The following is a 25,455-nucleotide window of genomic DNA, read 5'->3' as shown; positions in this document are numbered from 1 at the left end:
CAGGCACTGCGCTGACCTCTGGAGTGCACGCTCTCCGCCTCGACATCCCCATTTCACAGGTGAGAAAACTGAGGCTGTGAGGCGTTGACTCGCCCAGCGTCACGCAGTTGCTACGTGTGGAGCCTGGATTTGAACGCTGCTCTGTGGGGCTCTGAAGCTGGTTGGGTTGGTCGGGCGTAAGCCCCAGTGTGCCTCTGAGGCCCGTCCTCCTCCAGCTGACGCCCCGGGTAGCTGGACCCGAGGCCGACTTGCCTGTCCAGGTCCCTGAAAGAGGCTCCTGTTGTAGCTCCTGCCTGGGGCTGGCAGCCAACCACATCTGGGAGTGGCCCCCCCACCCCTGTCATTACAACGGTGGCTTTGAAGCGGCTGGCAGCGGTGCTGTTTGTCTACGTGGGAGGGGGCTTCCTGGAGCCCCCACCACCAGCTGGACTCCGCCTGACTCCCCTCCCGTTCCCTCGTAGGCCCAGCAGTGCAGACGGGTCCGGGGTCAGCATGGCGGAACCCAGCGATGGCCCCTGCACAGGGCCCGGGGAGGTGGCGGAGCCTCCCAGCGATGAGAGTGGCCTCCCTGGTGGAGAGGCCTTCCCCCTCTCTTCGCTGGCCAACCTGTTTGAGGGGGAAGACGGCTCCCCCTCGCCCACACCGAATGATGCGGGTCGCCCTGCTGGCCCAGGCGATGGGCGACCGAACCTGCGCATGAAGTTCCAGGGCGCCTTCCGCAAGGGGGTGCCCAACCCCATTGACCTGCTAGAGTCCACCCTGTATGAGTCCTCGGTGGTGCCCGGGCCCAAGAAGGCACCCATGGACTCGCTCTTTGACTATGGCACCTATCGTCACCACCCCAGTGACAACAAGCGGTGGAGGAAGAAGGTCATAGAGTGAGTATTGCTGGCTGCCTGGCCAATGGTCTCCTCCTCTGTATTGAATCCATCCACCTGTCCATCTGTCCGTCCATCCATCCATCCATCCCTGCCTCCATCCATCCATCCATCTACTCATTCATCCATCCTTCTTTCCATCCATCCACCCGTCCATCCATCCATCCATCCACCCGTCCACCCGTCCATCCGTCCATCCATCCATCCATTCATCCACCGTCTACCCATCCACCCATTCACCCATCCACCCATCCAGCCATCCACCCATCCACCCTTCCACCCATCCACCCATCCACCCGTCCACCCGTCCATCCGTCCATCCATTCATCCATCCATCCATCCATCCATCCATCCATCCATTCATCCACCATCTACCCATCCACCCATTCACCCATCCACCCATCCAGCCATCCACCCATCCATCCATCCACCTACCCATCCACCCGTCCACCCGTCCGGCCCACCCGTCCATCCATCCGTCCATCCATCCATCCACCCGTCCAACCATCCACCCATCCATCCATCCATCCATCCATCCATCCATCCATCCATCCACCTGTCCACCCATCCACCCATCCATCCATCCATCCACCCATCCATCCATCCATCCACACATTCATCCATCCATTCACTCGTTCACCCATCCATCCACCCACTCGCTCACCCATCCATCCACCCATCCACCCATCCATCCATCCATCCACACATTCATCCATCCATTCACTCATTCATCCATTCACTCATTCATCCATCCATCCATTCACTCGTTCACCCATCTACCCATCCATCCAGGCATCCATCCATCCATCATCTACTCATTATTCATCCAGCTACCTATCTTTCCACCTGTCCATTCACTTGTCCAATCCATCCATCCACCATCCACTCATTCAAATAGCTATCTATCTGCCTATCCATCTGTCATCTATCTGTCCATCCATCCACCATACAACCAACCTTCTATTTATCCACCGTGACTCATCCAAACATCCGTCCATCCTCCCATCTACCCAGTGTTTCTATTCATCCAGCCAGTCAGCTGTCTGTCAAACTATTTATACTTTATTCATTCCTTTCATTTCTAATGTCTTCTCTCTTTTTTCCTTCCTTTCTTTCTCTCTCTCTGTCTCTCTCTCCGCCCCCGCTCCTTCCTTCCTTCCTTCTTATCACCAGTTCATTCACCCGGCTGTCTTTCCATCCATTTGTTCATTCACTCATTCATTTGCTCAGTCCCTCATCTTTATCCGTTTGCCTGTCCACTCATCCATCTATCCATCTACCTTCTTCTGCTGGCATCCCCCAGCTGCCCCTCCTGGGTCTTCTCCAAGCATCACCTTCATTTCTGAGCCTCCAGTGGCTTTCCAGGGACCTGGGAAGAGTTAAAGCTCCAGCTGAGGCATTCACCCTTTCTTTCCCACGAGCGAGGCCTGGCTGAAAGAGAGGAGAGTGGAGAGAGGCCCCTGGGGGGGTGGCCGTCTCAGTGATGCGTGCTATGCCCGGCTTAGCTGGGGACAGGGCGCCTCCAGCCCCCAGATCACCTTGTCTGGACCCCATCCTCCTGCCAGTGGGCATTTGTCTGGCATCTTCCTGTGGTTTGTGAGGCATTCTGCAAACCCAGGCCCCTAGAGTTCTGTGTCCAGCTTGACCCTGGTGGCTGTCACCTGTGGACTCCCTGCCTTATAAGGTCGAGTTCTCCCTCCCGGTCCTTCAGGGAGTCTGGGGACTTCCCGAAGCTTTTGGTAGTTTAGGGGAGGGCATGGTGCTTACAGTCTCACAGTCACCTCCGCTCCCAGCCTCTGCTCCCGTGGAACTAGTGCAGTTTATGATCCTTTCTCGGTCTGGGCCCTGCCGTTCCTAATGTGCCCTGAGTTGACCCAGACTTGGAAACCAGCCCCTTTCCTTGACTCTTTCCTTCATCAGCTACTCATCCGTTCATCCAGCTACCCACCTTACACCCATCCATCCACTTGTCCAGCCCATCCGTCCATCTTCACTCATTCAAATATCTATCCACCCATCTGTCCATCTGTCATCTGTCTGTCCAGGTATCCGCCCATGGAAACCCCTAAGAACCCCTCTCAGGCCTCTGTGTGTATCTGGAGGACAGTCTTGAAGTCTGGAGATGTCCTCTGGTCACCTGGTCCTCCTCTGTCCCCCTTGCTGATCACGGACTCATTTAGGCCCTTGAATGAAGCCCATTCACCATCTCTGCCCTTGCCTGGTCGGGAGCTGTCCCCTTTATTTATTCACTGAGTCACTGATTCGTTCAGTGAATGTTTCTCGAGCACCCACCACGTGCCAGGCAGTGGGGTTGGCTGTGGGGCTCCGGGGGTGAGCCAGACCAGATTCTGCCCCTGGTCAGTTTAGGCACTGAGAGGCCCTCACTGGCACCTTCAGTTTGGAGGCTGAGAGAGGTAATAAGCAAGTAAATAAGGACGTGAATCTACAATTCCAGTTGGGGGAGGTGCTGAGGTGGGAGAGAGGAGCTCATACAGGAAAGGTAGTCCAGGAGGGCTTCTTGGAGGAGCTGACATTTAAGCCTGAAGCTAAGGGATGAGAAGGAGCAGCCACACAGGATGAAGGTGGGGTGGAGGGTTGGAGGGGGGGTGTTCCCGGTGAAGGGAAGTGCACGTACAAGGGCCCGAGGCTGGAGAGGCTCGACGTGTCCAAGGAACGGGGCCTCGCAGTCGTCCACCCATGTCGTCCACCTGCTACTGGACAATCCACATATCCTCTGCTCAGAGATGGAAGCAGGCCCAGGGCAGTAAAGTGGCCCAGTGTCCCCATCCCTTCGAGGTCCTATCGGAAGCTGGTCACTCCGTGTCTCCCTTTCCCCTCCTTCAGACCCCTCCTTCAAGCCCTCATCCCCAGCCCTTCCCCAGACAGTCAGGGCTAATGGCTTTGGAGGGGCCGTGGAGGAACTGGGGTGTGGCTGAGTGCCTGAGGTCTTCAGAGACCCTGAAGGCTGCGTCGGTGAGGTCTGGGGGCGAGGGTGTTCTTCTCATTTTGTTTTTTGACTCCAAGGTCAGAGTTCAGGAGCAGGTATAATGGGGGCTGCCCAGGTGCCCTCCTCAGGGGCTGCACCAGTCTGTGCACCATCAGCAGAAGGGCACCTCTTTCGCCTTCCTGGCCCCCCCCCAGGAGGCCCTGCCCCACGGTGGAAAGTCTGAGGCCCGGGCAGAAGAAGGAGGGAGAGCGACTGTCCACTTCCCCTGGCGAGCCACCGGCTTTCTCTGCCCCTGTAGCCCCCGCCCACTGCCACAGCCTGCCCTGGCCTCAGTCCCCTGTCCCTGTGGCCCCGACTCCTCTCTGTCGTGGTTGCTCTTCCTCCCCTCCTCTCTCTCCTCCCTCCCAGTCTCTGCCTCTGTCTTTCTCCTCTCTATCCTCTTGTTCACGTAACAGATTCTTACTGCACCCCTATATGTGCCAGGGTCTGGGTGGGTGAGGACATGACAGAGAGGATTCCTGCCCTCATGGTGCCCCTGGGCTAGCGCTGCTCCCAGCTCTTTGTCTCTCAAAACCTAGCACACGGTAGGTGCCCAATTAATGTTTGTTGAATGACCGAATGAATGTCTGTTTTTTCCCTTACTTTCTCTCTCCATCGCTTCCCCTCCCCCAGAACTCTCTGTGTCGTGTCCTTTCTCCACCTGCCTCTGTAGCTCAGCATTTCTTCCACACACGTAAGGCTCTGGACACACAGTCAGCACTAAATAATACGAGCAATATTAGCTGACATTTATTGAGTGTTTACTATGTGGCAGGCCTTAAACTAAGCACCTATGTGCATGGGCTCATTTATCTCAAATGTTTATTGAAAGAATAAATCAATGAGTGAATGACTGAATAAATGAATGAGTTGCTTTATCTTTTAGTCTGGTGTTCCTCCTTTATTTTCTCACTATCTTTGTCTCTTTCAGTCTCTGGCTTAGTAAGTACTGGATAAGTGATAAATTGAAGGGTGGGTAGATGGATGGAGGGGTGGATGGATGGATAGATAGATGGATGGATGGATGAATGGATGGAGGGGTGGGTGGATGGATAGATGGGTGGGTGGGTGGGGGGATGTATGGATGAGTGGGTGGCTGGCTGGGTGGATGGATGGGCGGGTAGGTGGATGGTTGGGTGGGTGGGTGGGTGGGTAGGTGGATGGATGGTTAGGCGGGCTTGTGTGTTTCTTTCTGTCCATCTGTCTCTACCCAACACATAATAGGTACTAGGTAGAGTTTGTTGGATAAAACATTCCTTTGTGTCTCCAGCTGTCCCCTCCCTCTCAGTTTGGTCCGTCCCTAGGGCTCCTAGGGAGTCTTAGGGGCCCAGGGATGGTGAGGTGGCCAGGGGACAAGCCCTCCCATCACACTGCCTCCCGATTCCCTTCAGGAAGCAGCCTCAGAGCCCCAAAGCTCCCGCGCCCCAGCCGCCCCCCATCCTCAAAGTCTTCAACCGGCCCATCCTCTTTGACATCGTGTCCCGGGGCTCCACTGCCGACCTGGACGGGCTGCTCCCCTTCTTGCTGACCCACAAGAAGCGCCTGACTGACGAGGAGTTCCGGGGTGAGCCACCCAGGCAGGGGTAGCGGGCGGGCCAGTCAAGGGTGGGGGGAGGGCTGGCATTGGGGGCCCCCTTCCCCCTCAGCATCTTCCCTTGGGTCAGTGGGCTGCACTGGCCGGCAGGAGCACTGCACAAGGAGTCTGATCCTGTGTGTCCTTCACCACATTACTTAACTTCTCTGAGCCTTCACTACCTTCATTCATTCAGCCTTTATTTATGAAAAGGTTAGCATCATAGGTAAGCAAAGTCTACCCACATGGGTTCAAATCCCACCTCCACCACGTAAGGGATGTGTGGCCTCTCTGAGCTTCAATTTCCTCATCTATAAACTGGGGAGTGATAATAGCATAGTCCTGGCCTCTGCGGAGAGACAATTCCACTGTGCCGAGCACCAGGCAGATGGGGTCCTGGGTGCAGGGAGCAGGGCATTCCTGCTTCTGCATCCCGGGCTCTGCCCCACCCCCACTCAGCTTTCCAGCTTCCTTCCCTAGGCTGAAGTCCCAGTCACCACTGTCCCCGGGACTGCCCTCAGCCCAGAGAGCTCACTCTCCAGCCTTGTCCAGGCTCAAAACGCTCCCCTCTGTGCTGCCCCAGGCTTCCCTGTAAATCGGGCAAGTTGGCTTGTGAGCTCCTTGATGCAAGTCAGCCACCTGCTGGGTGCCAGGGTCCAGCTGAGCCATAATTAACTGGCCAAATGGCCCCACGAATGAGTATAAAATGTGAAGAATTGTGGCACCTGCTACAGAGGAGGGCCTGTCTCGGGAAGCCCGACTGCGTCTACAGCTCAGGGCTGATGAAGCTTCTCGGAGGCAGGGGCGCCTTTTTTTGACTTCAGGTACTTCGAGTAAATTAAATGCCACAGTAGGGTGGCCGAGCCTGCGGTATATTTTTCACGTAGACCTTATACCTTTATCAGCCAGATTCTTTGAACACTAGAACGATACAATGCAGTACCATTGTGTGTGTCAGAAGAGAATTACTGGATTTAGAAAAAATATCCACTCACGGTGCATGGCCAGACGATGTGGCCTCGTTTGGGGTACAGGTTTAGAGTTGTGGGAGGGTGGGGCTCCTCTCTGCCCTCGGAGGGGCTCCGTGATGGTGAGAATAATCTTGCTTGGAGGTAACCCACATTTAAGCCTGGCCCCTGTTCATAAGTGGGGAGCCTTGGAGTGGAGCGAACTCCTGTGAAGTGGGGGACTGGTGCCTGTGTCTTTAGCGGAGCAGAGCGGCGCCAGGCTGGACTTGCCAAGGATTCCATCTTCTCCTGAGGTCAGGACCGAAAAATGGGGGGCTCTTAGCCTAGGCTGAGAACCCCCAGGAGAGTAGGTCTCTGTGCATGAGCGCGGGTGAGGGAGGCTAAGATAGGCTTGGGGGCTCCCTGAAGTTGTAGAGAACAGCGCATGTGTAGAGAGAGATTTACTGGAAGACCCATTCTTTAAGCTTCCGGGCCTCTCGCTTGCTCTGGCCCCTCTAAGGCCCTGGTCCTAATTTTGAACTCATAATTGTTGTTTCATAAACAGGACCCCCAAATTGTGTAAGTCTCGGGTCCCACAAAACCTGGATCCACCCCTGCATGTTTTTCTAGCCAGAGGCTCATGAGCTCACCTGATTCTCAGGGGAGTCTGTGACCATCGCCCCCCCCCCCCCCCCCGGATCCCCACCCCACCTTTGACATTAGCTTAGGGCCCCCAGCTCCAGCAGCCCCCATGGGTAGAGCCACTTCGCCACCTGGTGGTCGAGTCCTGGAACTGCGTGTCCCTCCCCACTTCTGGGAGGACTGTGTTCTTGGCATCTCATCCCAGGACCCAGGCTGGCAGCAGCCCCACCCTGCTATAGCCTGGGTCTAGGGGTGCCGAACCCCAAATTCAGGGTCTAGTACCACGGCCCACACAAACCACCTGTGGTTTGGAATTTCCTGTGGTGCCCAGCTCACCCCTTTACGGAATGTTTATTAACCCAACAAATGGTTATTGGGTACCTACCAAGTGTCAGGAGCTGCGCTCAGCGTGGGGCAAACAATGGTGAGCGAAGCAGCAGTGACCCTGTCCTCAGGTTTCTCACAGTCTCCTGGTGAGACCGACATTGATCAAGCAATCACAGAAATAAATACACAGTTGCAAACTGTAATGTGTGTCAACAAGAGACTGTATCGGAAGAGTTGACCTCGTCAGGAAAGTCTGGGAGAGCTTCCTGGAGGAGTTGACACTTGAGCTGGGTCTGAATGGATTGCAGTTAACCAGGTGAAAAGAGGAGGAAGGACCAGGGAAGGGGTGTAGGGACAGCATGTGCAAAGGCCCTGTGGCTCACCATGATCAGGGTTGTGCTCTGAGGTGACCACTCCAGCTGCGAGTTGGAAAGTGGATTGAAGGAAATCAGAGAGGCTGAGAAAACCAGGCAGGTGTCTCGGGCATGCAAGAGAGATGGTGGCTAGGCCAGGGTGGTGATAGCAGAGATGGAGAGTGGTGGAGAGATTGGAGAAATAGGTAAAATCCATAGGACCTGCTGGAGGGTGGATGTAGGGGAGAAAGGAAGACAAGCACAAAGGTGACACAAAGGTTTTTAGCTGGCTGGGGACACCATCCTCTGAGAAGAGGACATATGCAGGCTGGGAGAGCTGAGAGTGGACAGAATCCCCAGGGGCCTTGGCCGGCATTGGGGCAGCTCCCCTCCCCCTTATGCAGATGGGGAACTGGAGTCCGTTATTCGTTCAAGAAATAGTTACCTGGTGTCTACTCTGAGCTGGGCGACAGGGGTGCAGCGGGAGGCAGCCTAGGACGAGGCTTGTCCAAGTCACCTCACTCCCGGGGGCGCTGGGGCTGGAATTCCGGTCTCCCCGAATCTTTCAAGTTCTCCCCACTGATTCCTGGCATCCAGAGAGAGGATCCTAAAGCAGCTCCCTTGGAATTGTAACTGTGACGGTGTTATCTCTTGCGGGCTCCTGTCCGCCTGGCGCGGGGCTCATCACTAACATCTATGGGCTCATCGATTTCCCTTTGTGGGCTCAATTTAGCTAGAAAGGAAACTGAAGCAGAGAAAAGATTGCACAGAAATTGGGGGCAAAGACAGGATTAGAGCCCCAAGGTGCCTGGTTCCAGAGCTGGCACCTCAGCCCACAGCTGCATCTCCTGCCCCGACTCAACTCCTGCATCCCTCACTCCCCACCCCACTCCTGCATCTCCCACCCCTGACCCCACTCCTGCACCTCCCGCCCCCAATTCTACCCTGCATCTCTCACTCTCAGTCCCACACCTGCATCGGGCCATTCCCGGTGCCACAGCACGATTTTGCCCTGTCCCTAATTCACAGGGGAGTTCTCCTTTCACTGACTTTCTCTTTTAAGATATAAATCAACTCATGGAACCATAAACATTAATACAAGGGAAAGAAAATTGCAAAGGAACATTAGCAAGTGTTAGCGGGCAGCGTCAGGGACCCATTAGTACCAAACGGAGATGGACTTCATGAGAGAGATTTGATGACGGGATGAACCCTTGCTCACGGCAGGCCTTCAGTGTTATTATTGCTGCATCCACGGAACCCCCAAGTCCTCTCCCTCCCCTCCTAAGGTAATTCACGTCCACCGTGGCAGGGAGTCCATGCTTTGGGGAACACTGTACCCCCTCTGCTCCCCTCTAGGGGCACTAGTTTAATTGCTTCATGGGAAAAGGATCTATGTTCAAACAGGTGGGCAAAGGCTGTCTGCTGTGTCTGGCTTTTAGAAGTTCATAGTCTCTGTTAGCCTATTAAAGGCTCTGAGAAATCCTGCCGTAAACATGGTTGGCTTTGTTAACCCATATTTGATTTTTTAAATTCTCTCCAAATATGCTTTGGTAGATAACAATCTCTCTGTAGACTGCAGCTTCCCACATTTTAAAGAACTGCCCGTCTGAATTCATGGGACCCTCTCAGTACCATGGAGGCAGACAGAGAATGGGCTCAGAGAGGAGGCGGGACACAGCCAGGCCCTCTGGCTCCCTGCCCAGTGCCCTGTCGCCCGCCGCCCAGCAGCTTGGGCCATGGGCCGAGCGCCCCTTATCCTGCACATCTGTGCCCGCAGAGCCGTCCACGGGGAAGACCTGCCTGCCCAAGGCTCTGCTGAACCTGAGCAACGGCCGCAACGACACGATCCCCGTCCTGCTGGACATCGCCGAGCGCACTGGCAACATGCGCGAGTTCATCAACTCGCCCTTCCGGGACATCTACTACCGAGGTGGGCCTGGGCCGGCGGCGGTGGGGGGGGGGGATGCGGGGGCGGGGGGCACCATCCTCTATCTCGCCCTCGAGGGCTTCAGTCTGGGCCCCAAGTGCCAGCTGTCCCCAGGAACCAACTGATGAATGAACGAATGAACCAATGAGGGAGGATAACTACCCCTTCCAACTTGGATATTCTGAGTTGCAGAATCAGAGGTTCCAAGATCCCCGGAGGCAGTGAGCCTAATGATCCGTGAACTTGGAATTCTGGACCTCAGATGGTGTGGTCCTGGATGCTCTAAGGCTTGATGATAATAGTGCTGTGAGCCAACAGCTCTGAGAGGCAGAGGTGTCCCGAGTCCCAGCTCGCGGGTCTAAATTCTGAGATCTGCGAACCAGACTTGACGGATCAGATTCCTGGCTATGCAGATTCAGTCTGTGGATCTTATATCCCGAGTCCAAAGTTCTGTGAGACCGTGATGCTGATGTTTCCTCCACGACTGAAGCCTCTTGTGAGTCTGAAAAGTTCCCAGATTGGGGATGCTACAAGTTGGATATCCTTTGAGCTTAAAATTCTGCTTCCATGATGCAGCAGACCCAGAACTTCAGGCTTCCGAGATTCTCCGTCTGGGGACTGTCTGCAGGTCCACCTGCTGCCCGTGGGTGGACGCGGCCACGGCTCTGGCCTCCGCTGCAGCCTCCACTCGGTTTCCACATTCTGCACCCGCCCCCTCCAGCCTGGTTGGGTCTCTGCCCTGCCGGAGCCCCGGGTGACTGTCCCCACCCCCTCCGCAGGTCAGACCGCCCTGCACATCGCCATCGAGCGCCGCTGCAAACACTACGTGGAGCTCCTCGTGGCCCAAGGAGCTGACGTCCACGCCCAGGCCCGGGGGCGCTTCTTCCAGCCCAAGGACGAGGGAGGGTACTTCTACTTTGGTGAGGAGGCGCCTGGTGGGGCTGGGGACACACAGAGGAGGAGCTGGGGGCTGGGGGCTGCATGGTGATGTCCACAGCCCTGACCCCTCCCCAAACGCCCAGGGCCATGCTGGCCACGGGCCCAGACGGCGCCCTGTACCCAGGCCACGCGTTGATCTTAGTCACTGAGGTCTTGCCCTTGAGGGACGGAGCATGACCCCACTTCCCTGAGCCTCGGCTTCCCAATCTGTACAATGGGGATCGTGAGCACCCTAGGGCTGTGAGGGGGTGTCAGCCCCACACCTGGTCGAGTGCATCCTTTAATCTGACTTAAACTGGGACGAGCGGTCAGATTGCCGGGACCAATGGTGCACTGCCGTGTCCCAGTCGGACCAGGGAAAGATTTTGAGTTTCACCCCTGCTTAAAGGCGCCTGTGATTTGGGGTTCAGGGACACAGTCCTTACAGGATCCCTCATAGCCTCCAGATCGATGGCTGTGCCCCGAGAGCCACACCCATCTCCCTGGCACCACCACAGAAATGTGTGATCGCCATGGGACACGTTCACGTGACCGCTGGCACTGCGTCCAACGGCGCGCTGTCTGTCCCCCGGGCGTCCGCAGGCAGAGCCCCCCGGGCCCTGCGCTGAGCCCCCTTCCCCCGGCCTGCAGGTGAGCTGCCCCTGTCACTGGCCGCCTGCACCAACCAGCCGCACATCGTCAACTACCTGACGGAGAACCCCCACAAGAAGGCAGACATGCGGCGGCAGGACTCGCGGGGCAACACCGTGCTGCACGCGCTGGTAGCCATCGCCGACAACACCCGCGAGAACACCAAGTTCGTCACCAAGATGTACGACCTGCTGCTGCTCAAGTGTGCCCGCCTCTTCCCCGACAGCAACCTGGAGGCCGTGCTCAACAACGACGGCCTCTCGCCCCTCATGATGGCCGCCAAGACGGGCAAGATTGGGGTGAGCACGGGGCCGGGGGCACAGCTGGCCCGCCCTCTGCACACACACACACACACACACACACACACAGAGGTGCCGCTGCTGGCGTTCGTTATTATTAATATGCACACCCACCTCCCATCATACCAACCCCAGGGTGCAGATGTCCCAGCTCAAGAACCTGCTATGGCTCCCTAGTGTTCAGCCAACCTACTCAACTTCATCCCAGAGCCTCTCTCCTCATCCCACCCCACTGGATGCTCACCTCCCTCCACTCCCACCAGCCAGGACAAGCCACTGATATAAAACTGAGTCCCAAGTTTCCAGCCCTGCCCTACTGCCATATACTCCACTATATGGGGTCCTGACTCAGCCCCTAACCTGCTGAGTGGCCCTGCAGCAGTTCCTTCCCCTGTCTGGGCCTCACAGCACAGGGCCTAGAACAGGGTCTCTCAGCCTGGCCACTATTGATGTTTGGGGCTGGGTGGTTCTGGGGTGGGGGCTGTCCTGTGCGTTGTAGGATGTTTAGCGGCATCCTGGCCTCCACCCACTAGATGCCAGTGGGACCCCCCAGCACGTGGGACACCAAAAATGTCTCCAGACATTGCCCAGTCGTCCCCTAGGGGGCACATCGCCCTGGCTGAGAACCAAAACTGGAGTGCTCTAGAGTCGGGAGCACGTGAGTCCAAGGCCTTGTCTGCCATCTCCCAGCCTGTCACCTCAGGCCTCTCCCCTCTCCTGTCTGTGCCTCAGTTTCCCCATCTGTAAAATGGGGATAATAATAGCGCCCCATGGTATCGTGTGGTTCTGACAACTAAATGAGATGATCCACTTCAAGCAAAGAACCCGGGATGGGTAGTAAGTCCTCAAGAAACAGTGGGGATTATTATTGCTCTATTGAAAATATAGCAAAAATTACTAAAATTGCAGTTTATACCAGAGTCCTGAGGCAGTGGAAAAGGCCTGGCTTTCAATGCTGGCTTTGCCCTGCTAACCTGTGTGGCCTCAGGCAATTCCCACCCCCTCTCTGTTCCTCAGTGTCTAAGCAAAGACAGTAGGAGTGGTATGGGCAGGACCGAGTATGATAATTATTACTAGAATTAACATATTAATAAGATTGACTAATTGCTGGTTTAATTACATAAAGAAGAGACTCATTACAGTTGAAATTTTCAAGGCTGGCCTGGTTCAGTCTGGCTCAGCTGTGTGGCCCCAGGGAACAGCCTTCTTGAGCTTCCATTGCTCATCTGTAAACCAAGACGGTAAGAGTAACAGTTAAACAGGAAAGGGTCCGGCACGCAGTCAATATTTCCCTCCTCTCCATCCCGCTCTCCCGGGAGGCACCATTTGCGGGGTTGCACCCTGCTCCGGGCCCCTCCGATGAGAGGGGCCGAGCAGTGGGCCTCCCCCCGGGAGCCCCTGACGGCCCCTCCTCCCGTGCAGATCTTCCAGCACATCATCCGTCGGGAGGTGACAGATGAGGACACGAGGCACCTGTCCCGCAAGTTCAAGGACTGGGCCTACGGGCCGGTGTACTCCTCGCTGTACGACCTCTCCTCCCTGGACACGTGCGGGGAAGAGGCCTCCGTGCTGGAGATCCTGGTGTACAACAGCAAGATCGAGGTGGGTGCCAGGGCAGGGAGGGGACCCAGGGAAGCGGGGGTGCAGCTGAGAGCAGGGAGGGGCCCTGGGTCTAGGAGGGGGAGCCCAGGCCTCTGGGGCCCAAAGCGGTGGATCTGTGGGCTAAGTGCAAAAGAGAGTGTGTATTAAGCGCCCAGAACGGCGTCTGGCACTGGGGGAAATTGGGGGACTGTAAGGGTCGGGCTTCAGGGGCAGGCAGGACTGGGTCGGGATCCTGGCTCTGTAACTTACCTGCTGTGTGACTCAGGACAAGTCACCCAACGTCTCTGAGTCTCCCCTCCATCTTTTGTGACATGGGGGTAAGGATAGAGCATGTTCCATAGGGTTGTTGGGAAGAGCAAATGAGTTCATTTTAGAACAGCCTGGCACAGAGTAAACATTACGTGTCAGCTATTATCGTTAGTAGTTGTTATATGAAGTTTTGAAAGCTCTTTTCTTCACTTAGCAGTTTTTGCGAACATGGTTCTACACCATTGAATATTCTCCTGCAATATCATTGCTGCATGTAAATGTGCCACATTCTAATTAACTGTTCCTCTATTCTTGGTCATTTGGGTTTGTGTCTGCATTTAACTGTCAGGAATAACACTGCAATAGCATCTTTCTGGCTACATTATTGCACAAATCCACGATTATAAAGAAACTCAAGTCATTAAAGGGACAGGATGCTATACAAATGGGGCAGAAAATGCTGGGGCCTGGCTGCAGACGGTCTCCCTTCCAGCCCAGCTCTGTGAGCCTGGACAGATGCCTTCCCTTGCTGGAGCTCACTTCCCTAATCTTTGAAATTAGTGACTGCTTTGATTTAGATTAGGGGTGGCTGGAGGTTTCACATTTCTGGTGCAGACTCTGATTGATTGGTAGTGTCTGCCTAGGGAATTGTGTAGAGAACTATTGTGCAGGGCTCCATTACTGATGTCTGCCCTGGGTTCAGAATTGGTAAATTGTGCTGAGTCAAGTGTTTTTGATCCTTGGGCTAAATTTCCCAATCCTACTTCCTGAGTCAGAATTTCTGAGGCTGGAGCGCAGGGATTTATATTTTTAGCAAGCTGCATGGGTGATTTTGCTGCCAGCAGCTCGGTACCATCCACAGATTGGAGTTTGGGGACCATGAGAATAGATGTTCTTTAAGGAGTCTCCCACTCTAGAATAGGCTGGAAAGGTAAGTTGGGGCAGAATCGGGCAGACTCAAATGCTGACCCAGAGTTTGGGGCTGATTCTGAATCCCCGTCCAGTTCCCTGTGAATCCTTGTGTGTCACTGAGGACTGGGTTAGGAGGAGAAAGCTCTCTAGGGGCAGAGGGAGAGGGAAGGCATACTGGAGTCAGCCTGCCCGGATGCCGCACATTGGGAAGGTGGCCCCCGACCACCCTGCCTCCCACAGAACCGCCACGAGATGCTAGCCGTGGAACCCATCAATGAACTCCTGCGAGACAAGTGGCGCAAGTTCGGGGCCGTCTCCTTCTACATCAATGTGGTCTCCTACCTGTGCGCCATGGTCATCTTTACGCTCACTGCCTACTACCAGCCGCTGGAGGGCACTGTGAGTGGCCGGAGCCGGGCAGGAACTGGGGCACAGCCGGGTCCTCCTGGGCCTCCTGTGCGAGGGACTGGAGAAGCTTAGGAACAGGACCGGGAGGTGCCCCCCAACACCCAGGGGGACGAGCGTGGGGGAGGAGGCTCCACAGGGTCTAGATGTTTGGGGTGTGGGGAACATCTGGATCTGGGGCCAGATGTCGGAGGGGCTGGGTGAGGACCTGTGTGCCCCCTGCCCCAGCCGCCATACCCTTACCGCACCACGGTGGACTACCTGAGGCTGGCCGGCGAGATCATCACGCTCTTCACCGGGGTCCTGTTCTTTTTCACCAACGTGAGTGCTCGGTCCCCAACCCCACCACCCTGCCCGGCCTCCTCCTCCTCTCCCTCCACCTCCTTTAGCTCCCCTCTCCTCCTCTCTTCCTTCTCCTCTCCTTCCTCCTTTTACGTCCCCCCTTCCACGTCCTTCCTCCGCCTCCTTCAGCTCCGTCTCTGTTTTTCCTCCTCTCCCAACAAAAGAGTCCATCCTCTTTTCTCTGTACCGCTCTGCCTCCCTCTCTTCTCTCCCTTCCTCTTTCCCCCTCTGCGCCCCTGGTGCACCCCCTCACGTGCCTCCTCCCCGCTTCCAGATCAAAGACTTGTTCATGAAGAAATGCCCTGGAGTGAATTCTCTCTTCATCGATGGCTCCTTCCAGCTACTCTAGTGAGTACAGGTCCCTGGGCTGGCAGCGTCTGGGTGAGGAAGGTGGGGTTGCATTGGGACATCCTCCAGATTAGGGGGCGGGGGGATGACTCTATGAGGAGTGAACTCACCCAGCCCCGGACAGCTATAGCCCGAAGTCAGGACAAGGCCAATGTCAAACAATAGAGTCTTCTGGCTAAAGCAAGATTCTGGTTGCTAGAAAGTTACCATACACACCATAGATAGAAATAATTTAACTGCTTCTGCTGGTGATTGATTGCTAATGTCTGCCTGGAGTGCCCTGGTGAGAAGAATCTTGAGGCTGTGGCTGTGTTTAGTGGGGAAGAGTGCTGTGCTTGATTAATGATGTCTGCCTAGGGCACAGGATGAGTTACTGCACGGGTGCTACATCTTTTTCCTTTCCCTTAGAGTTGGAGAACAATGAAATTCACTTAGCCACAAAATCTCCACCGAACACCACTGAATCTTTCTCCAGCAATTCCAAAGGGCATCACTTTGGGATCTTGTAGGGCCTCAGGGCCATGACACACACAGTAATTGCCAATTAATTGAGAGTTTTGGTTAACGGAATGCTGGGGACCCAGTGAATCCACTTTGTTTCCCTTCTGGGGGTCTAGAAGGCACTGGGATGTCCTGGAACCCTGGAGGGCTTGGGGGCATGTCTCCCCCTCCAGGGCCTCATCGTCCCCTCTGCCCCCTCTCCTGTCTCTGCTGCCCTGTAGCTTCATCTACTCTGTGCTGGTGATCGTCTCGGCAGCCCTCTACCTGGCAGGGATTGAGGCCTACCTGGCCGTCATGGTCTTTGCCTTGGTCCTGGGCTGGATGAACGCCCTTTACTTTACCCGCGGGCTGAAGCTGACGGGGACCTATAGCATCATGATCCAGAAGGTATGGGGCAGGGGACCCTCTGGACTGTGTCCTTGCGGGGAGCCACACACCCCACACGCACATCTTACGTGTGCAGACGGTGCCCTCGGACCTGAGGACGGGGGCCACTGTGGGGGTCGCAGCAGGGCCTGGACATCAGGGAGGGACAGGGTGGAGCTGGAAAGATTGGGGATGGAGGAGTTGGGAAAGCAAAAACCCTGTGTCAACTTTGCCTCCATAATCCCGCTGGGGTCTTTAGATCCTCTTCAAAGATCTTTTCCGCTTCCTGCTGGTCTACTTGCTCTTCATGATCGGCTATGCTTCAGGTGAGTTCGGGGTGCCCGGGAGAGGGGGGCAGGTGGGGTGCTGGCGGGGGCGGTGCAAGGACTGGACCAGCAGCCCTGGTGTGTGGAGGAAAATGACCAGCGTTTGTTGAGTTGTCACTGTGAGCCAGGCTCGGGGCTGAGTCCTTTCCCATCCCCGTCTCATTTAATCCTCCCAACAATCTGTACGGTAAGTGCCTTTATGATCCCTTTTACAGATAAGGAAACCGAGATTTAGAAAGGTTAAATAACGTACCCAAGTTCAAAAGCTAGGAAATGGTACAACTGGCATATTAGCTATTGGTGCAGAAGTAGCCACCCAAACTTAGTGGCTTAAAACCACCACCATTTGTTATTGCTCAAGGCCTACGGGTCAGCCGGGTAGTTGTGCTGACCCGGCCAGATTGGCTAATCTTGCTGGGCTCCTGTGTCTGGGGGCAGCTGCCGGCTGGCTAGTCTAGCTAGGATGGCCTCGGTGGGGTGATTTTGCCCTCTTACCCCTCGTCACTCACCCTCCAGTCGGCACACGTGGGCTTGTTCACATGGAGGCCTGAGGGTTCCCAGGATGCGAGCGGAAGTGTTCAAGGTTGCGGCCTGACACAGCATCACTCCTGCCTCACTCTATTGGCCAGAGCCAGTTTCCAGGCCAGCCTAATTCAAAGGGTGGGGAAATAGACGCTGCCCTTTGATGGAGGGCGCCGCAAGGCCACGTTGGGGGGCATGGATACAGGGAAGGGTGAATTTTAGTAATGACTCTACCAGCCCAGCTCTTTTTTAAAGCTCAGGACTGGCTCCCTCCAGTAGGCTTTCTCCATGGTGTCGTGAGGCCATGGATGTCAGTGGCACAGGTCATGGGGGAAGGACCAGGGATGAGGACACTGACCAAGCCACTGGGCTGGTCCCCAAGGGATGGGTGATCTGCCATCCAGTGCCCAGCGTCCAAAAGGGAGTGGCTAACTCGGGCTTCCCCAGGCCACATCCAAGTCTGTGGAGGTCTGTCTGGGGACCAGCATGGACACAGACGTCTGATGGTGGTGCTGTTTTAACCCAGATGGTGCTGAGTCTCTGCATGGGTTATTTTGGGGAAGTGAAACCATAGACATGGCTGGGGAGAGAGGGACAGGGTACAGGGAGAGGACTGGGAAGAACTGGACAGTGTCAAGGGCTCCACAGTGGTTTGGGATTCAGGTCAGGGGTCCAGCCCTACTGCAGTCCTAATTATAGAAACTGAGGCAGAAGCTTAGGGGTTAAAGTAGCAACTCAGTGGTCAGCTTGGTCCCAGGGCTTCTCTTGCTGGGGGCCACAAGGTCCCCCGTCTGGGGCTGACATAACACAAACATGACACACATGCTGCTGTTCCCCACTTTTGTGCCCATAGCAGACATTGCTAATGGATTGCAGAACAATTTTTCTGATGATTCCAGACAAGGTCTCAGAATCCTTCTCAGCACATGTTCCAGCAGCCAGTACACGACTGAATAGCATTGGCATATGAGTTGAAACCTGCTCACTGTAATCTCGGGTTGAAGGCACTATGACATTTCTATGCCCCACTATTGAAGGGGCTCAGCCTCCTCATGCTCCCCGCCCTGGCTGGTTCAGAGGCAGGTTGTTGCTGCTAAACTGTGTTGAGAAGGACTCTGAAGCTTCATCTGGGCTTAGCGGGAAGGGATGAGCGCCATGATCAGTTTGAGATATCTGGAGGGGGCGAGGGCGTAGCGAGCACAGCTTCTAGGACAGTCAGGACTGGTACCTGGTTCCAGCTTCCACCCTTCCTCTCTGAGCTGCTGTGGGCAGGGAAACAGGAGCATGAGAGAGAGTCTGCCCCGGGAACGCTGGGTCCCAGGTTCCCACGACCTCTAAGAATGATGGGCTGGGTTAGGGTTTCCCAGCTTTGGCGCAATTGATATTTGGGGCCAAAGAATTCTTTGTGGTGGGGGCTGTCCTGTACGTGGCGGGATGTTAAGCAGCATCCCTGGCCTCCACCCCCGAGGTGTCAGCAGCAACCCCCTCCAGTTGTGACAACCAAAGATGTCTAGACGTTGGCAAATGTCCCATGGGGGGAAAGTTGGCCAGGTTGAGGACCGCTGGACTAGATCCTGGGGACCTCTTCCTGTTAGCAAGTCTGTGGACAGAGCAAAGGCTTTGGATTCAGCAGGACCCGGGTTCGACCTCAGGCTTGGCTTACCTGCTGGGTAACCGTGGGCTGCTGCTCTCCCCTCGCCAAGCCTCGGCTTTCCCCTCCATCAAATGGGAATGATGCTCCCCACCTCCCAGCCTGGGCCCAGCACTCAGCGACTGTCACCTCCCACAGCCCTGGTCTCCCTCCTGAACCCTTGTGCCAACATGAAGGTGTGCAGCGAGGACCACACCAACTGCACGGTGCCCACCTACCCCTCGTGCCGCGACAGCGACACCTTCAGCACCTTCCTCCTGGACCTCTTCAAGCTGACCATCGGCATGGGCGACCTGGAGATGCTGAGCAGCACCAAGTACCCCGTGGTCTTCATCATCCTGCTCGTCACCTACATCATCCTCACCTTTGTGCTGCTCCTCAACATGCTCATCGCCCTCATGGGGGAGACGGTGGGCCAGGTCTCCAAGGAGAGCAAGCACATCTGGAAGCTGCAGGTGCGGCCCGGGACCCCCATCCCCACCCCGCTGGCCGCCCTTCTCCTTCCAAGATGCGGAGACCCGGCCCACCGCCCCCCTCGGCCTTCCGCTCTGTGCGAGCCACTGCAGCTCTTTCTGCCTCCACCTCCCTGTCTGTAAAACGGGCATCGAAGGCTGCTGCCTACTTCCCAGAGCTGCCTGGTGCGTTTCCAGGTGGCTTCTTGCCTGACCGCCAGCAGCGGTCTGATTCACCTGTGGGCCGGCTCACGGGACACAGTCGGCTTCACCCGGCCCCACCGAGTGGGCTCTGTTGGCACAGGAAATGCTCAGAGAGGGTCAGCATTGCCCCACCGTGGCCCAGAGACGAGGCTGGTGTGGGTGCAGGCGACCCCAGCATTCCCATCAGATGGGCTCTCACCAGCCCAGGCGTAGCTTCCTGAGCGTGCTCGGTCGTAGAGGAGAAGCCCATGTGGACGTGGGCCTGGGGGCACAGGGGGGCTGCTGCCTTTGCTTCCTAAAGGTTTCTGTGCAATCCCAGGAAGCAGAGGCCCTGGGGCTCACCACCCACCTGGGCCACGTGCAGGTCTCGAGCCTGATGGTTCACGATAAGCAGTGCCGTCACAAGGCGCAGGAACGCAGCACCCACGTTTCAGGGGAATGGTGCGCTGAGAAAAAACCCCAAGGTCGTCCTCCCAGGTCTGGGTCTCAGGGAAACATCTGGACCTGCTCTTAACCTTGATCCACACCGCTTACTTCCCTGGGCCTCAGTTTCCCCATTGGGCGTAACTCATAAGAGGCAAACTGGCAGCCCGTGGACTGGATTTGACCAGCAGATTTATTTTTTCTGCTTTACCATATTTTTAAAACATTTAATGCAAAATTTTAAAATTAAGAGATTTCTTGTAAAATTCCACATTTATGGTCTTTCTTGAAAAGTTGGAAGCCTGGCAAGACGGGCCCACATTCCTGCCTGGCAGCGCTCGGGTGGATGAGAGGGCAGGTGCTCCCAGGTTTGCCCCAGTTCCCACCCCTCCCTGGTGACTCCCAGCACCGAGTGGGGACTGCTGGGCATGTATCGGGGGCCTGGGCTGCGGCCTTCCTGCATCTGACTCTGCTTCACTCGTTTGTTCTCCTGCCAGGCCCCTGTGGGTGTGTGAGTTTACAAGCCTGTTTCCAGGGGCGATGGGAGCTGGAAAGCCTAGTTCTCTGCCCACCCTGGCCCGTCGCGCTGTTTCTGCTGTTAGGGCAGTAGGTGCTGGCTGGGGACCCCTCACTCATGGCCTGCCCCCCCCGCCTCCCCGCAGTGGGCCACCACCATCCTGGACATCGAGCGCTCCTTCCCAGTCTTCCTGAGGAAGGCCTTCCGCTCCGGCGAAATGGTGACTGTGGGCAAGAGCTCAGACGGCACGCCGGATCGCAGGTGGTGCTTCAGGTGAGGGGTGGAACCAGCCTGGGCGGATCGGGACTTCTTACTTTTTCTGCCCATTGCAACTTCCCGAGCCACCGAGGTCTCCGTGGACCTGATCGGAGTTCAGTTCTCCTGGGTGATCTTGGGCAAGTTGGTTCACTTCTCAGCCTTGGTTTCTTCATCTATGAAATGGGTCAATGACGGCACCACCCCCTGGGCAGCTGTGTGGATGAGGCGGGTCAGCACACTGGGCATTACTCCTCTGTCCCTTGGTGGGGGAAGCAGAGCCTTGGAGGGGGTGCTCATCAGAGGGCATTACCTCTATTGAAACAATGGGGTGGGCTTCGGGGCTTCAGCTGAAAGGGAAAACCGAGGAATCAGAGGCTTTCAGGACGTTCCCAGATGCACGGGGAATGCCAGCTGCGTGGGGGAACCCCTGGGCGAGTCTTTTAAGGTGGCTCATTCTTTGTAGAGTGGTTGCCAGCATGGAGCACAAGTGTCATGCCCGGAGGCAGCAAAGTCCGCTTCCCGGTCTGTGAAGTGTGGACCATAATAGCACCCATCGCATGGGCCGGCGGCTCAGTCCTGCTCAATTTGAATCCAAAGTTCAAATCCTGGCTCTGTAATTTATCAGCTTTGGGACCTTGGACGAGCAGTTTAACAAGCCTCGGTTTCCTCATCTGTAAAGTGGGAACAGTGAATGTATCTTCCTTGCTGGGTCCTGACACGTAGCCATTGCTCAAAAAGTGGAGGTTGAATGAAAATAACAACAAATAATTTTAAATCACTGGAGCAGGAAAGCTGCTGTCTTTTTTTTTTTTTTTTGAGGAAGAGTGGCCCTGTGCTAACATCTGTTGCCAATCTTCCTCTTTTATTTTTTCTTTTTTCTCCCCAAAGCCCCAGTACGTAGTTGTGTATCATAGTTGTAGAGTTGTAGCTCTTCTGTGTGGGACGCCACCTCAGTGTGGCTTGATGAGCGGCGCGTAGGTCCGCGCCCAGGATCCGAACCGGTAAACCCCAGGGCGCCGAAGTGGAACATGCAAACTTAACTGCTACATCACCGGGCTGGCCTCAAAAAAATAATTTTAAAAGGGAAAAATTATATTGAGCCAATTTGAGCCCAAGAGGCTGTAACCTGACTTTATGAAGGTGTCTGGATAATAAGAAGTGAGAGTATCAAGAAGGAGTGTGTCCGGGGCCTGGCCTGGTGTCTGGTAGTGGTTAAGTTTGTGTACTCCGCTTTGGCGGCCCAGGGTTTGTGGGTTTGGACCCTGGGCGCAGACCCACACCACTCATCAGCAGCCACGCTGTGGCAGCATCCCACATACAAAATAGAGGAAGATTGGCACAGATGTTAGCTCAGGGCCAATCTTCCTCACCAAAAACAAAAAACAAAAAAAAAAAACGAAGGAGGGTGTCCATCGCAGAGGAATGTATAAGCAAAATGTGGTAGATCCATACAATGGAATATTATTCAGCCATGAAAAGGAATGAAGCACTGATACCTGCTACAACATGGATGAACCTTGAAAACATTGTGCTGAGTGAAAGCAGCCAGACACAAAAGGCCACGTATTGTATGATTCCATTTATATGAAATGTCCAGAAAAGGTAAATTCACAAGGACAGAAAGTAGAACAGAGGCTACCAGGGGCTGGTGGGAGGGGGCATTGGGAGTTATTGCTTAATGGGTACAGAATTTCTGTTTGGAGTGATGAAGAAGTGTTGGAAATAGATAGTGGTGATGGTTGCACAATCTTGGGAATATATTTAATGCTGTTGAATTGTACACTTAAAAATGGTTAAAATAGCAATTTTATAATTGTAATAGACTGTATAATAGAAAATGTAAAATTTTATATTATATATATTTTCCAGAATTAAGAACAAAAAGGAGGATGTGCTGGGAGGCTGGAGCAGGGAGGCCGCCTGGGGGTGGGGAAGGGTGCCGTCTCAGTGGGGGCTCCCCTGACCCTCTCTCTGCTGTGGCACCGCCAGGGTGGACGAGGTGAACTGGTCTCACTGGAACCAGAACTTGGGCATCATTAACGAGGACCCGGGCAAGAATGAGAACTACCAGTATTACGGCTTCTCGCACACCGTGGGCCGCCTCCGGAGGGGTGAGTGGAGTGGGGGGGTAGAGGGGGAAGACTCAGGGGCACCAAGGGGGGGGCCCTGGTCTATCCTCATCACTAATTTGCTTTGAGCAGTCCTGTCCCCTTTCTGGGACTCAGTGTTCAAATCTGTGGAATGGGAGGCTGGGCTGCCTGCTGAGTTTCCTCTGCTGTTCATGAATGCTGGGGCACCCCACTCTGGCTCCCCTGAGAGTGTGAGACACAGTGGAGGGGATACATGGGCGCTCAGGCATTCCAACTCGGGCTCCAATTCTGACTCTTCCATTTACTGTGGGCTCCTGGGTGGACACCTTGACCTCTCTGAGCCCCAGTTTCCAGCTCTGTAAAATGGGGATAATAATATGTCCTCCTTTAGATCCCTGTGGAGTGCCTGGTCCACAGTAGGTGCTCAATATATGCATGTACCTTCTCCATTAACCCTCATCCCCCCCACGTGCTCGCTGCAGATCGCTGGTCCTCGGTGGTGCCCCGTGTGGTGGAACTGAACAAGAACTCGAGCCCGGACGAGGTGGTGGTGCCCCTGGACAACGTGGGGAACCCCAGCTGCGACGGCCACCAGCGGAGTTACCCCCCCAAGTGGAGGACCGATGACGCCCCCCTCTAGGGGCTGCATGCAGAGTCAGGGTCTCCGGCCTGCAGCCCAGCCACACCCCCTCCACCCGCCCGTTTCTTTTTTTCTTTTTAAGTTTTTTTGTGAGGGAGATCAGCCCTGAGCTAACATCCATGCCAATCCTCCTCTTTTTTTTTGGCTGAGGAAGACTGGCCCTGGGCTAACATCTGTGCCGATCTTCCTCCACTTTATATGGGACGCCACCACAGCATGGCCTGACAAGCGGTGCGTCGGTGCGCGCCTGGGATCTGAACCTGGGTCTCCGGCAGCGGAGCGCGCGCACTTAACCGCTAGGCCACGGGGCCTGCGGGGCCCCACCCGCCGGTTTCAGCGGCGCCCCCGGGCTGTCCCCAACACGCTCCTCTGACGCCCAGAGGTGAGGGCGGGGCGGAGATGCCCGGGAGGCCCCAGGACCCTCTGGTCCCCAGGCTGCCGCCCCCAGCTCCGCCTCCCCGCCGGCACCGGGCTCCCGGCCGCCTGTCTCACTCCCATGGAGTCGCTAAGCCAACGCCAGGGCTCTGCGCCGCGGGGCCCAGACCCGCCTCTCCATTATTTATTTGCCCTGCTCTCAGGAAAGCGGCGTGACCCCACCCCCGACGGGAACCTGGCGGAGGCCTCGGGGCCCCGTTCCAGGTGCGCTGCCGGCCAAGCCCTGAGCCCCCGCCTCCGCAGGGTGCCACAGCGTGGGGCTCTGCGGGGGGCCGGGGCCCTGGGGGGGGCACGCCTTCTGTGTGTTTTGTAGACGGTCTGAGATTTGTCGGTGCTCAATAAATGTTCATCCATTGATGGTGGAGACGGTGGGCACGATGGTGCTGGGAGTGGTAACAGGCTCGGGGGGACAGCAGGGAGACAGGAGAGCTAAGAAATGGCCGTTGTGGGGGGATGAGGGCAGTACTAATGACCAAGGGGGTGTTTAGGGTGGTGAGTGGGGGCTGGACTGGGGGTGGTGGTGGTGGCAGCCTGAGGGGCAGGTGTGAGTGGAGTGGCGATGGGGAAGGTAGAGATGAAGGGAAGGGGGGGGATAGTGATGCTGGTGGGGGGTAACGATGTGCCGGGGGTAGGCAGGCTGCTGGGTAGGGGCAGAGCAGGGGTGGAGATGACAGCTCTGGAGATGGCTGAGCCATCAAGCCTCAGCAGTGGGCTGATGGTGAAGATGAGGGTGGCCTTCGAGAGGACGGTGTGGTGACTGGAACGGTGATCGTGCCTGTGGAGCCCGGGGTGGGGAGGGGGCCCACGTGCCGGCGGGGCTGTGAACCGTGAGCTGGAGCGGAAGGCCCACCCGCTTCCCTTCCGAGGGCAGCCATTCACCCAGGTCCACCCCCCACTGCCCATCAAGCCCCGGGGCAGCTCCAAGCCTCCTGGCATGAGGAGGGAGCCCCACAGCACCCCCTCCTGCCGCTCGGCCCTGGAGCTGAGGAACCTGCAGCTAGCTGGGCGTCCCTCTGACCTCCCCAGTCGCCCGGTCCTGGCCCGGGCTGGAGTCTTAGGTCCCCTCTGAAGCTTCGGTTGAGAAAAGCATGGGGCTCTGCGGACCTGGCCAAAGCAGCTGCAGTGAGAAACGCACCGGGCGTGGGGTCTGCGGACCCAGTTTGCACCCTCTGCCAAACTGTGGCAATGGGTTATTTTGGGAACTTTGGTGGACTCACTTTACTTCTCCACGTCCCCATCTGTCGGAAGGATGAGAATCAAGGACAGGAAGGAGGTGAGTCTTTCCAGCTCTCTGAGAACGAGGGAGAACTAATTGTACTACCGTCAAGGGTGGCTGGAATCTCCAACCTTCCCAAGGTCCCGTTCTCTCCTCCCTCTACGTTGCGTCCCCGGGGGCTGATGGGCTCTCCTTGCGGTCCACGGATGGCCCCAGCTTTTCCCAGGGCTACATCCTCATTCCCATCCAACCCACACACAGAGTCCTCATCTAGCATTGTCAATGGGGTTCCAAGAGCCATTCTGCTTGGATGGACTTGGGTCACGTGTCATGCCTGAGCCAATCCCATGGGAGGGGTGGGATGCCCTCCCTGGCTGAGCCAAGCCTTCTGGGTAACTGGGTAGATCACAAACTCTGAGCCTCAGTGTCCTCATCTGTGAAATGGGGCACAGCCTTTGTAAAGATCACGTGATTCCCTGGGCTTTTCAAAGA

General features: G+C 56.1%; 1 protein-coding gene across 2 annotated transcripts in view; it reads left to right on the top strand.

Moving 5' to 3' along the window:
* Window positions 1-24,111, top strand: part of TRPV4 (transient receptor potential cation channel subfamily V member 4) — a 37,827-nt gene extending 13,716 nt beyond the window's left edge. For both annotated transcript variants that reach the window (XM_087424085.1, XM_004429881.3), the window contains exons 2-16: window positions 462-878; window positions 5,256-5,428; window positions 9,487-9,639; window positions 10,416-10,556; window positions 11,206-11,504; window positions 12,927-13,106; window positions 14,508-14,666; window positions 14,901-14,993; window positions 15,289-15,362; window positions 16,085-16,250; window positions 16,489-16,555; window positions 18,867-19,183; window positions 20,470-20,597; window positions 22,572-22,693; window positions 23,155-24,111. In XM_087424085.1, coding sequence (XP_087280211.1) covers window positions 493-878; window positions 5,256-5,428; window positions 9,487-9,639; window positions 10,416-10,556; window positions 11,206-11,504; window positions 12,927-13,106; window positions 14,508-14,666; window positions 14,901-14,993; window positions 15,289-15,362; window positions 16,085-16,250; window positions 16,489-16,555; window positions 18,867-19,183; window positions 20,470-20,597; window positions 22,572-22,693; window positions 23,155-23,312 — 2,616 coding nt within the window. In that variant the 5' untranslated portion in view covers window positions 462-492 and the 3' untranslated portion in view covers window positions 23,313-24,111. The remainder of the gene's footprint in view (window positions 1-461; window positions 879-5,255; window positions 5,429-9,486; window positions 9,640-10,415; window positions 10,557-11,205; window positions 11,505-12,926; window positions 13,107-14,507; window positions 14,667-14,900; window positions 14,994-15,288; window positions 15,363-16,084; window positions 16,251-16,488; window positions 16,556-18,866; window positions 19,184-20,469; window positions 20,598-22,571; window positions 22,694-23,154) is intronic.
* Window positions 24,112-25,455: the final 1,344 nt, after the last annotated feature.

Source organism: Ceratotherium simum, chromosome 35 (assembly GCF_057802395.1).
Source record: "Ceratotherium simum simum isolate JZ-2026a chromosome 35, ASM5780239v1, whole genome shotgun sequence".
Classification (NCBI taxonomy): Eukaryota; Metazoa; Chordata; class Mammalia; order Perissodactyla; family Rhinocerotidae; genus Ceratotherium; species Ceratotherium simum.
This window is presented reverse-complemented; position numbering and strand designations above follow the sequence as displayed.